The 11,910-nt window shown below is 41.8% G+C and overlaps 2 protein-coding genes across 3 annotated transcripts; one reads left to right on the forward strand and one right to left on the reverse strand.

Annotated features, from left to right (window-relative positions):
• Positions 1-2,793: 2,793 nt before the first annotated feature.
• Positions 2,794-3,985, reverse strand: LOC122442015 (keratin-associated protein 9-3-like). Its single transcript, XM_043469263.1, has one exon. The coding sequence runs from the start codon at positions 3,926-3,928 to the stop codon at positions 3,245-3,247; it is 684 nt and encodes a 227-aa protein (XP_043325198.1). The 5' UTR covers positions 3,929-3,985; the 3' UTR covers positions 2,794-3,244.
• Positions 3,986-7,464: 3,479 nt separating this feature from the next.
• Positions 7,465-8,674, forward strand: LOC122442087 (keratin-associated protein 9-9-like). Of its 2 annotated transcripts, XM_043469399.1 has the most exons (2): positions 7,465-8,098; positions 8,168-8,674. In XM_043469399.1, the coding sequence occupies exons 1-2, from the start codon at positions 7,592-7,594 to the stop codon at positions 8,180-8,182; spliced, it is 522 nt and encodes a 173-aa protein (XP_043325334.1). In that variant the 5' UTR covers positions 7,465-7,591; the 3' UTR covers positions 8,183-8,674. The 2 variants fall into 2 exon arrangements, with proteins under 2 accessions (XP_043325334.1, XP_043325325.1); XM_043469390.1 differs by having other exon boundaries at positions 7,465-8,674.
• The last annotated feature ends 3,236 nt before the right edge of the window (positions 8,675-11,910 follow it).

An 11,910-nucleotide genomic window follows, 5' to 3' on the forward strand; every position in this document is an offset into this window, starting at 1 on the left:
AATATAGATCAATGGAACAGAATAAAAAGCCCAGAGATAAATCCACGAACCTATGGACACCTTATCTTTGACAAAGGAGGCAAGGACATACAATGGAAAAAAGACAACCTCTTTAACAAGTGGTGCTGGGATAACTGGTCAACCACTTGTAAAAGAATGAAACTAGAACACTTTCTAACACCATACACAAAATAAACTCAAAATGGATTAAAGATCTAAATGTAAGACCAGAAACTATAAAACTCCTAGAGGAGAACATAGGCAAAACACTCTCCGACATAAATCACAGCAAGATCCTCTATGACCCACCTCCCAGAATATGGAAATAAAAGCAAAACTAAACAAATGGGACCTAATGAAACTTAAAAGCTTTTGCACTACAAAGGAAACTATAAGTAAGGTGAAAAGACAGCCCTCAGATTGGGAGAAAATAATAGCAAATGAAGAAACAGACAAAGGATTAATCACAATATTGTTAATTGGCTATACCCCAATACAAAATAAAAAAAGCTAAAAAAAAGTAAAAAACAAGCAAGAGACAAAACAGTGGAATTTAGAAAGCTCAGAATATCAGGAGAGCAGGTAATATTGCTGGTAGTGAAATGTTGAAAAGCTGTTTTATTCCTTTTACTATTGTTGACTATATGCTTTCTCTGAAAAGTGAAAATGTTAGTCACTCAGTCATGTTCAATTCTTTGCGACCCCATGGACTATAGCCCACAAGGCTCCTCTATCCATGGGATTCTCCAGTGAAGAATACTGGAGTGGGTTGCCATGCCCTTCTCCAGGGGATCTTCTCAACCCACAGATTCAACATCGGTCTCTCAGACTGAAAGCAGATTCTTAACCATCTCAGTCACCAGGGAGGCTATCCCTGTGACATGGCAATTATAACACTCCTACATTTCTAACTAGATTAGAGAGAGGATGGTGTTGAAAAAAAATTTAAGAAATTATGTCACACAGTCCACATGTTGAAATGTATAAATCACCAAATTCAAATGTATCTTGGCTATCATGTTACCTAACCTATTTGCCTCAACTTGTAAAAAAAAAAAAAAAAGTATGTATTAGTTGGAAGATCTCACCTCAGAACACTGACTTAGCTATAAAATAGGGATGGAACATGTATAAGATGATGTCTGAAACCCAGTGTACTGCTTTTTCCTCTAGTCTCCTGCTTTGGTGCTGAATTTCAAATAAAAAATATTGTGCAAACCATCCTCTATCTAAATGTCTCTGATAAAACTGAGAATCATTCAGTTCAGTCAGTTCGGTTCAGTCACTCAGTCATGTGCAACTATTTGTGACCCCATGAATTGCAGCACTCCAGGCCTCCCTGTCCATCACCAACTCCTGGAGTTTACTCAAACTCATGTCCATTGAGTCAGTGATGCCATCCAGCCATCTAATTCTCTGTCATCCCCTTCTCCTCCTGCCCTCAACCCCTCCCAGCATCAGGGTCTCTTCCAATGAGTCAACTCTTCGCATGAGGTGGCCAAAGTATTGGAGTTTCAGCTTCAGCATCAGTCCTTCCAATGAACACTCAGGACTGATCTCCTTTAGGATGAATTGGTTGGATCTCCTTGCAGTCCAAGGGACTCTAAAGAGTCTTCTCCAACACCACAGTTCAAAAGCATCAATTTTTTGGCATTCAGCTTACTTTACAGTCCAACTCTCACATCTATCCATGACTACTGGAAAAACCATAACTTTGACTAGATGGACCTTTGTTGGCAAAGTAACCCTCTCCTTTTTAATATACTGTCTAGGTTGGTCATAACTTTTCTTTCAAGGAGCAAGCATCTTTCAATTTCATGGCTGCAGTCACCATCTGCAGTGATTTTGGAACCCCCCAAAATAGTCTCTCAATGTGTCCATTGTTTCCCCATCTATTTGCCATGAAGTGATGAGACCAGATGCCATGACCTTAGTTTTCTGAATGTTGAGTTTTAAGCCAAGAGTATTGAGCCTCTTTCAGTTTCATCAAGAGATGGCTGGCCCATGGAAAATTAGATGGTGGAGATTGCAGTAAGAACCAACTTAGAGATGACAACACACGAGGTTGATCTGTTGTTTCTGAATACGGTACATACTTCGACCTAATGGCCACTATGTGGTTCCCAAATAGGTAGTACCATGTATATCCACAGAGGCAGTATACATGGTTGCAGAAAGTGAAGTAGCAGTGAACCCTCTCACTTTAACTCAGGGTGACATATATGGGAATCTGTTCTTCCCCTCCCCATGGATCTACACTCTCCTGGATTGAAGGGTTTAATACTATAAAAGTCACACATTTTAGGGAATATAGTCTATGTTTAAACTGTCACCTGGTCATTTTGGACTCCTCATCTAGATAGACCAGTGGGCAGAGAGAGGAGTTACTAATTGCTGAGGGATAATTATCGTGAAAAGATAGAGGGCAGGGAGAAATAGTGTGAGCATAATTTCCTTGGAGTATCTCGTGGTGTGTCCAGGCCCAGCTGTAGATAACCACATGAACAATGACAGCAACTATAGCTTGCCAAGCGCATAGTCACTGAGGTTCAGACATCTATTAATAGTTCCTTGGGATGTAAATGTAAGTGCCCTTGAGCAGGAACAGAAGACTTCATCCTGGATGAGTCTGTTTATTATTACGTAAATCACACTACACAATGAAATGGGTTTTTAATAATGAGATAATAATTAGGAAGGGGGCTAATATGATGCTCATAATGGATAAAGCATATGATATATAAATTTCTATGTCAGGAAGGTGGTGCAATAAATCAAACACATATAGAAGAATTGTGGTACACCATTTATTGAGAAACATATGGGTAAACGTCAAAGTGATCGTAAAAGGAGAAAGCATGATACAAGAACTATGAGGATAGCAAAAGAGAAAATATGATTATAAAGATTATGATAGGCTGCAGAAACCTATAGAAACATTCTGAGATCTCGTTTTCTTAAGTTACTCAGAAGAACTAGATGATCAATCCTATTTTCAGAGTCAAAACCAAGACATGCTTCCTTATCACAGATGCAGGAAGTTGGCACATGGTCCTCCTACACCAGAGGAAGACAACTGGAGGAAGCTAATTCACAAGCTCTTAAGCAAGGAGATGAGTAACTGAAATTCTGGTAGAGCATGCCAGTTGTCAGCAAAGTCTAAGAAGTGATTTTGTTTGTGCCCAGGTAGCAAGTCAATTAATAGAAGGTGTTTTATAGGAACAGTGGCTCCTTGGCAAGGTGATCAGCAGCAGGAAGGCTGGCAGCAGCTGGACACACAGCTAGGGCGGCAGCAGGTGGTTCTGCAGCAGGTGGTCTGACAGCAGACAGGGCGGCTGCAAGGCTGGCAGCAGCTGGATCCACAGCTCTGGTCTTGGCACCCAGGCAGGCAGCAGCATGTGGGGTGGTAGCAGGTTCTGTGGCAGTACACGGGTGCACAGGAAGCTGGCTGGCAGCAAGACTGGCAGCACCTGGACCCACTGCAGGTTTGTCCACAGCTGCTGGATCCACAGCAGGTGGGCTGGCAGCAGGTGGTCACACAGGTGGGTTTGCAGCAGGTGGTCCTACAGCAGGTGTTTTCACTAGTCTGATAGCAAGTTGGTGGGCAGCAAGGACGACAGCAGCTGGCCTCACAGCAGCTGGGCTGGCAGCAGGTGGTCACACAAACAGGCTTGAGGCAAGTGGTCCTGCAGCAGGTGGTCTGACAGCAGGCAGGGCGGCAGCAAGGCTGGCGGCAGCAAGGCTGGCAGCAGCTGGACCCAGTGCAGGTGGGCTGACAGCAGGTGGTCACACAGGTGGGTTTGCAGCAGGTGGTCCTACAGCAGGTGTTTTCACTAGTCTGATAGCAAGTTGGGGGGCAGCAAGGACGACAGCAGCTGGGCTGACAGCAGCTGGGCTGACAGCACGGGGAGCAGCAGGAGTGAGTCATTTTGTCAGTGGTGGAGTGTGGACTTCTGTTTAGAAGTGAGTTTCTCAGATTCTGAGGACTGCTTCTGTTCTGGGGCTTTTTATACACTGGACCCCCAATGTTGGGACCAATAAGCAAGACTTTCCTTGTTGTGTATGTTGTTTTTGCAGTCAATGGGAAATTATCCAAGAGGAAATGATTTCTTTAGTGTTTTGAGGCCTCTGTAAATTAGTGTTTGATCTTCTTTTTAATTAGGACTAGTACTTAAGAACCTTTTCCAGAAGGGAAAAAGAATAAGGAATCATCCCAGCAGCAAGTCTGGTCATGTGACATCATCAGGTCATGGGATAGTTCTTCCTGCCTTGGCCAGGGTCGGAGCAGTCATCTTTTCTTTGTTCCTTTGACTACACTTAGGTTGAGACTTGCTGGATGCTGATGCATTCTGTGATGAATGACGTCAGCTAAAGTCCAAGTGTGATGTCAGACGAAGTCTGAGATTCAAGACGATCACGTGTATCTATCTACATGTCTTTCAAATCAGTAGTGACTGACCTAAAATGTTTCCCAGCTTTATTAGGTACATTTAGGTAGAAGATGTTGGCACATTGTTCTTCACTAGCAAGTCGGCACCAAAGCTGGAATAGAGGCCAAAACTGTACCCTGTTTTCAGACATCAATTCATTAATGTCCCATAACTATTTTTAGCTGGATCAATCACCTCTGATGAGACATCACAACTTGCACATACTTTCTTTTATAATTTGTGACAAATAGGTAGATAGGATGATAACTTTATGGATTTATAGATTTCAATAAATGTCAAATGTGTCAGCCATAATTTCTTAGAGTTTTTTCTGCCCTATTTTCTCTCTTTTAGGTACATATGTAAGAGTGTAATTGCCATGTCATAGGGAAAGCAGATAGTCAACAGTGGTAGAAACAATAAAAGTGTTTCACTATTTCACTACAGTGGTGTATGTACTCTCCTGATATGAGACTTCTGAATTCTACTGGTGTGTATCTCTCCTTGTTTGTTTGTTTTAAACTGTGCTTTAATTGACACGGTGTTATATTGTTTATAGTTGTTCCAACATAATAATTTGATATTCATAGATGTTGCAAAGTTATCACTGCAGTAAGTCTAGTTAACGTTAACATCTGTCACAATTGATAACTACAAAGTCTTTTTTCTTGCATGAGAGCTTTTAAAATCTACTTTTCTAGCAACTTTCAAAGATTTCAGTATTATTCACTATGGTCACTATGCTGTACATCACATCCCCCATGCATTTATTTTATAACTGGAAGCCTGTACCTTGTGATCCCATTTACCTGTTTCACCCACCCCACCCCCACCTCTGGCTACCATGGATCTGTTCTATCTATGAGCTCAGTTTTAGAAAAATTCTTTTAAGATTCCATATATAAGTGAAATCACATGGTATTTGCCTCTCTCTAACTTATTTCATTTAGCTTAATGGCCTCAAAGTCCATTCACATTGTCATAAATGGGAAGATATCCTTCTATTCATCATTGAATAACATTCCATTATATAATATGTTCCATGTTTTCTTTATCCATGTATCCATTGACAGACACTTTGGTTGTTTCCATGTCTTGGCTAGTGTAAACAGTGCTATAATGAACATGTGGCTGCATAAATCTTTTTGAGTCCGTGTTTTTGTTTTCTTCAGATAAATGCCAAGAAGTAGGCTATTTAGATCATATTCTATTCTCCCCATGCCCTGTTTTTAATTTTGAGGAAACTGCATAATGTTTTCCATAGTGGCTGCACCAATTCCCATTTCAACTAACAGGGAGAGGGGTTCCCTTTTTTCATATTCTCATTAAAACTTTGTATGTCTTGACACTTTTATGATAGCCATGCTAAATCCTGTATGAACTGATATCTCATTGTGGGTTTGATTTGCATTCCTGTTGATTAGTGATATTAAACACCTTTTCATGTATCTGATGGCCATTTGCATGTCTTCTTTGGAAAAGTATGTCTTTAGAACCTCTGCCGATTTTAAATGAGGTTGTTTCATTTTTGCTATTGAGTCCTGTGAGTTGTGAGTCATGTGAGTTATTGAGTTATGCATTTTGAATATCAACCCTTTATGAAATATGATTTGAAAATATTTTCTCTCAATTCAATAGGTTTCCTTTTCATTGTGTTGATAGTTTCCTTTTCTAGGCATAAACTATTTAATTATTCCCACTTTTAGATCTGTTGCCTTTAATTTTGGCGTCAAATCCAAAAAGTCAGCACTAAGACCAATGTCAAGGAGCTTCCTATCTATTTTCTCTTCCAGGAGTTTTATAATCTCAGGTCTTAAGTTCAGGTCTTTAATCGATTTAGAGTTAATTTTTGTGGATGGTGTAAGAGAGGAGTCCAGTTTCATTCTTTGGCACATGGTTGCCCAGTTTTCCCACCACTATTTGTTTAAAAGATTGCAATTTCCTTATTGCATTAATATATTCTTCACTCCTTTGTAATAAATTAGTAGGTCATGTAGTGTGTGGACTTATTTTTGGCCTCTTTATTCTATTTCATTGATCTAAGTGCCAGTTTTTTCCAATCCATCCTGTTTTGTTTAATAGAGCTTTGTAATACTGTTTGGAATCAAGGAAGATGATGCTTCCAGCTTTGTTCTTCTTTTTCAATATTGCATTGGATATTTTGTGGTTCCACACAAATTTTAAATTTTTCCTTTTTTCTGCCATTGGAATTACATTATCATTTTATCCTTTCTACTGCTGTTGACTATCTGTTTTCCCATTACATGGCAATTATATGCAAACATATACATCTAAAAGAGAGAAAATGTGGCCTAAAACCTTTAAGAAATTGTGGCTGAGATTCAACATTTGTCGGAATATATAAATTTACAGATTCAAACATACCTTAGTTATTCTACTATCTAACCTGCTTGTCACAAGTTGTAGAAGAAAGTATATGCAAGTTGGGATGTCTCACCAGAGGTCATTAACCTACCTAGAAAATAGCACTGAAACAGTAAGGAAAATAGGATTCAGCTTTTGCCTCTATTCCAGTTTTGGTGCTGATTTTCATTTGAAAAACAATTTGCCAACCATCCTCTATTCAGATGACCCTGATGAAACTGGGAAACACTTCAATTTAGTTTCCAAATACAGATATATACAAATACATGTAGAAGTCTTAACTCTGACTTTGTCAGAGACCGGGCTTGAACTCAAGCAGGCTTCATTCATCACAGAATGTATTAGCATCCCGACGCTTTCGAGGCATGTCCCAGTCTAAGTAGAGCCAAAGGAACAAAGCTCAGAAAGGAGAACTATTCTGACCTTCACAGAGCCAGCAGGAACTACCCCGTGACCAGATGATGTCACAGGACCAGAAATGCTGCTGGTGATGATTCCTGACTTTTTCATTTCTAGGAAAGATTCTTAAGTACTAGACCCAATTAAGGAAAAGATCAAACACTAATTTACAGAGGCCTCTCTATAAAACACTAAGAAAGCAACTTCCTCCATGACAATGATCAAAACTACAACAATAACATAAAGAACAACCAGGAAAGTCCTGCTTCTTGGTCCCAACATTGGGGGTCCAGGATATAAAAGCCCCAGAACAGGAGGAGTGAGCAGAATCTGAGAAACTCACTTCTGAACAGGAGTGCACCCTCCTCACAGACCCAATGGCCCACTCGTGCTGCTCCCCGTGCTGCCAGCCCACCTGCTGTCAGCCCATTAGCTGCAGGACCACCTGCTGTGAGTCCAGCTGCTGCAAGCCCTGCTGCCCCCCCACTAGCTGTCAAACCACCTGTTGCAGGACCACATGCTGCAGACCTACTTGTGTGACCTCCTGCTGCCAGCCCACCTGTTGCAGCAAACCCTGCTGTCAGCCCACCTGCTGTGAGACCATCTGCTGCCAGCCCTCCTGCCCCCCAACTTGCTATCAAACTAGTGAAACCACCTGCTGTAGGACCACCTGCCGCAAGCCTGCTTGTGTGAGCATCTGCTGTCAGCCCATCTGCTGTGGGTCTAGCAGCTGTGGACAAACCTTCAGTGGGTCCAGCTGTGGCCAGCCTTGCTGTCAGCCAGCTCGCTGTGGTCCTGTGTACTGCCACAGAATCTGCTACCACCCCACGTGCTGCTGCCTGCCTGGGTGCCAAGCCCAAGAATGTGGATCCAGCTGCTGCCAGGCTTGCACCGCCCCTGTCTGCTGTCAGACCACCTGCTGTCGCCCTAGCTGTGTGTCCAGCTGCTGCCAGCCTTCCTGTTGCTGATCACTTCACCAAAGTTTCCCCATCCCCACTCAACATCATTTGTTAACTAGCTTGCTATTGTGTGGACAAAATCACTTACTAGACGTCGCCGACTTAGCATGTTATACCAGAATTTCAGTTACTCATCACCTGTATAAAAGCTTGTGAGTCAGCTGAATGCAGTGAAAAGGGTTTCCCCGTATCTCTTCCTTCCCTGCATGGGGATAATATATCAATTTCATGCATCATCCCCTTCATATGGAGTTTGTCTGGGTATTAACTCTGATGTCAGGATCGACTTCCTAGTCATTCTAAATAATTTCGAATACAAATCCTCATAACATTTTCATAGGTTTCTGCAATTGACCATAATCTTCATAAACAAATTTTCTTTATCAGTGTACTCAGGGATCCTGTAACTTGCTTTCTTCCTTAGGACCACTTTGTGTTGTTTTCCTAGATGCAGGAGTCTTACATACCTGTTTCTTAATAAATTCTATTCCACAATTCACTGCATATTGTGTTTGATTTATTGTACAGTATTGCTAATATATGAATATGTATCCATATTGCATACCATATGAGCTATACAATCTGAGGTGCAAACTTCCTGCCATTAACTAATTCATACATTTTTAGATGAGAAATTTCACTGTGAAATATTATGTAACTAATGATGGACAAGCTGAGATCCCAGGCAACTTCTGTTTTTGCTTAAGGACACCTATATTTACATGAAAACATAAGCAGAAATGATATCCAATACTGAGGTCTATTATGTTATGAAACTGAATTGCTACTTTAACAATGGGAGGAATGATAAATCCCTCACATTTAATAGCTGGGGCTTCCTAGGTGGCTCAGTGATAAAGAATTCACCTGACAAAGCAGGAGACGTAGGAGATGCAGGTTCCATCTCTGGGACAGGTAGATCTTCTGCAAAGGAAGAGGCAACCCACTCCAGTATTCTTGCCTAGAGAATCCCATGGATAGAGGATCATGGCCGGATCATACAGTCCATGGAGTTGCAAAGAGTCGGACACAGCTGAGGGACTGAGAAAGCAAGCATACATGCATATGTAATAGATAATGTCTGTTACAACGTCATCCCTATATCCGTTTCCTACAATGCAGCAAGCAGCAGTTACATGTTAGGGCAGTAGATGCGTTTAGAGCTCTGGTGAAAGCTTGGAGACTTTCCTGTCTCGGGCCAGTTCAGCCACTAATGCAACTCAACTGTATCAAATATTTTTAGAATCTGTTGTGTCATCACAAGAGAAAGTCCATATAAAGGGACTTGTTTCTTAATATCACACAAGTCAAATTCTGAATTGTCTCCTTCTCCTGAATTTCTACTGAAAGAGCAAGGAATTAAATAATTACCTGAAGAAAAAAGTGCTCTTTCAGTAGAAACTCAGGAGAAGGAGACAATTCATGCATTGTCATTGATGCTATCCAACCATCTCATCCTGTGTCGTCCCCTTCTCCTCCTGCCTTCAATCTTTCCCAGCATCCGGGTCTTTTCCAATGAGTCAGTTCTTCACATCAAGTGGCCAAAGTATTGGAGTTTCAGCTTCAGCATCAGTCTTTCCAATGTATATTCAGGACTGATTTCTTTTAGGATTGATTGGTTGGATCTCCTTGCAGTCCAAGGGACTCTCACGAGTTTCCTCCAACACCACAGTTCAAAAGCATCAATTCTTCAGGGCTCAGCTCTTTTTATGGTCCAACTGTCACATCCATACATGACTACTGGAAAAATCGTAGCTTTGACTAGCTGGACCTTTGTTGGAAAAGTAATGTCTCTGCTTTTTAATATGCTGTCTAGGTTGGTCATAGCTTTTCTCCCAAGAAGCAGGCATCTTTTAATTTCATGGCTGCAGTCACCAACTGTAGTGATTTTGGAGCCCCCCAAAATAAAGAAGAGGTTAGACTGGTACAAACTGACGGGTATCAACATTGCAGGAAAACCAACACCTTCCATTTTTTGTCTTTGATGGAGCACTAAACTCTGCTCTTCTCCATGGGTGTAGTATCTTTCTGGTTAATACTTTGGTCTGGAAGAGAAGAGTTTTTAGGGACTCACACTGGACCTTTGTTTCTATCATGATTCTCACTTTGCATGTCTGGAGATGCTCTTCTGTTGCAAGGGCTATAGGCAACTGACAGGCTCCAACTGTTAGTGAGTTTAAGATCTGCATCAGATTTAGAGTTAAGGCCATGTTCTTCCTATCAATCCCTAGCTAATAGCTAGACACCATGTGGGAACTAAAGTTTGAACCTTTCTTCTTTAATTTTATTCATTCATTTATTTTTGGCTGTGCTGGGTCTTGGTTGCTGCCCACAGCCTTTCTCTAGTTGCTGCAAGCAGGGGTAGCTCTCTAGTTGCGGTGTGTGGGCTTCTCATTTTGGTGGCTTCTCTTGTGGTACACAGGCATTAGGGCATGAGGCCTTCAGTAGTTGTGGCATTTGGGCTCTAGAGCACACGCTCAGTAGTTGTGGCCCTCAGGCTTAGTTGCTCTGCAGCATGTGGCATCTTCCTTGGCCAGGGATAAAACCCATATGCCCTTCATTGGCAGGCAGATTCTTTACCCCTGGACCACTAGGGAAGTCCAAAGCCTTGAGCTTTTCTTACCAACATAGGACTTGTTAATCGTAATCTTTGCTTTGATTATTTCCGTTTGGTTTACCACGGTGTTGTTCAATCTACACGGCAAGTCTTATATCCTTGTTAAATGTTTTCTCTTTCACACTTTTCTTTGAAAGACATTAGATTTACTTTGCAATTTGTAGCACTCAAATTGTGATATTCCTGTTCAGTTCAGTTCAGTCACTCAGTCGTGTCCGACTCTTTGCGATCCCATGAATCGCAGCACGCCAGGCCTCCCTGCCCATCACCAACTCCCTGAGCTTGCTCAAACCCACGTCCATCGAGTCGGTGATGCCATCCAGCCATCTCATCCTCTGTCATCCCCTTCTCCTCCTGCCCCCAACCCCTCCCAGCATCAAGATCTTTTCCAATGAGTCAACCATTCGCATGAGGTGGCCAAAGTACTGGAGTTTCAGCTTCAGCATCAGTCCTTCCAATGAACACCCAGGACTGATCTCCTTTAGGATGGACTGGTTGGATGTCCTTGCAGTCCAAGGGACTTTCAAGAGTCTGCTCCAACACCACAGTTCAAAAGCATCAATTTTTCAGCACTCAGCTTTCTTCACAGTCCAACTCTCAATCCATACATGAGAACTGGAAAAACCATAGCCTTGACCAGACAGACCCTTGTTGGCAAAGTAATGTCTTTGCTTTTTAATATGCTATCTAGGTTGGTCATAACTTTCCTTCCAAGGAGTAAGCATCTTTTAATTTCATGGCTGCAATCACCATCTGCAGTGATTTTGGAGCTCCCAAAAATAAAGTCAGCCACTGCTTCCACTGTTTTCTGATCTATTCTCCATGAAGTGATGGGACCAGATGCTATGATCTTAGTTTTCTGAATGTTGAGCTTTAAGCCAACTTTTCCACCCTCCTTCTTCACTTTCATCAAGAGGCTTTTTAGTTCCTCTTCACTCTCTGCCATAAGGGTGGTGTCATCTGCATATCTGAGGTTATTGATATTTCTCCCAGCAATCTTGATTCCAGCTTGTGCTTCTTCCAGCCCAGCATTTCTCATGATGTACTCTGCATATAAGTTAAATAAGCAGGGTGACAATATGCAGCCTTGACGTACTCCTTTTCCTATTTGGAACCAGTC

The sequence above is a fragment of the Cervus canadensis genome, chromosome 1, assembly GCF_019320065.1.
Source record: "Cervus canadensis isolate Bull #8, Minnesota chromosome 1, ASM1932006v1, whole genome shotgun sequence".
Classification (NCBI taxonomy): domain Eukaryota; kingdom Metazoa; phylum Chordata; class Mammalia; order Artiodactyla; family Cervidae; genus Cervus; species Cervus canadensis.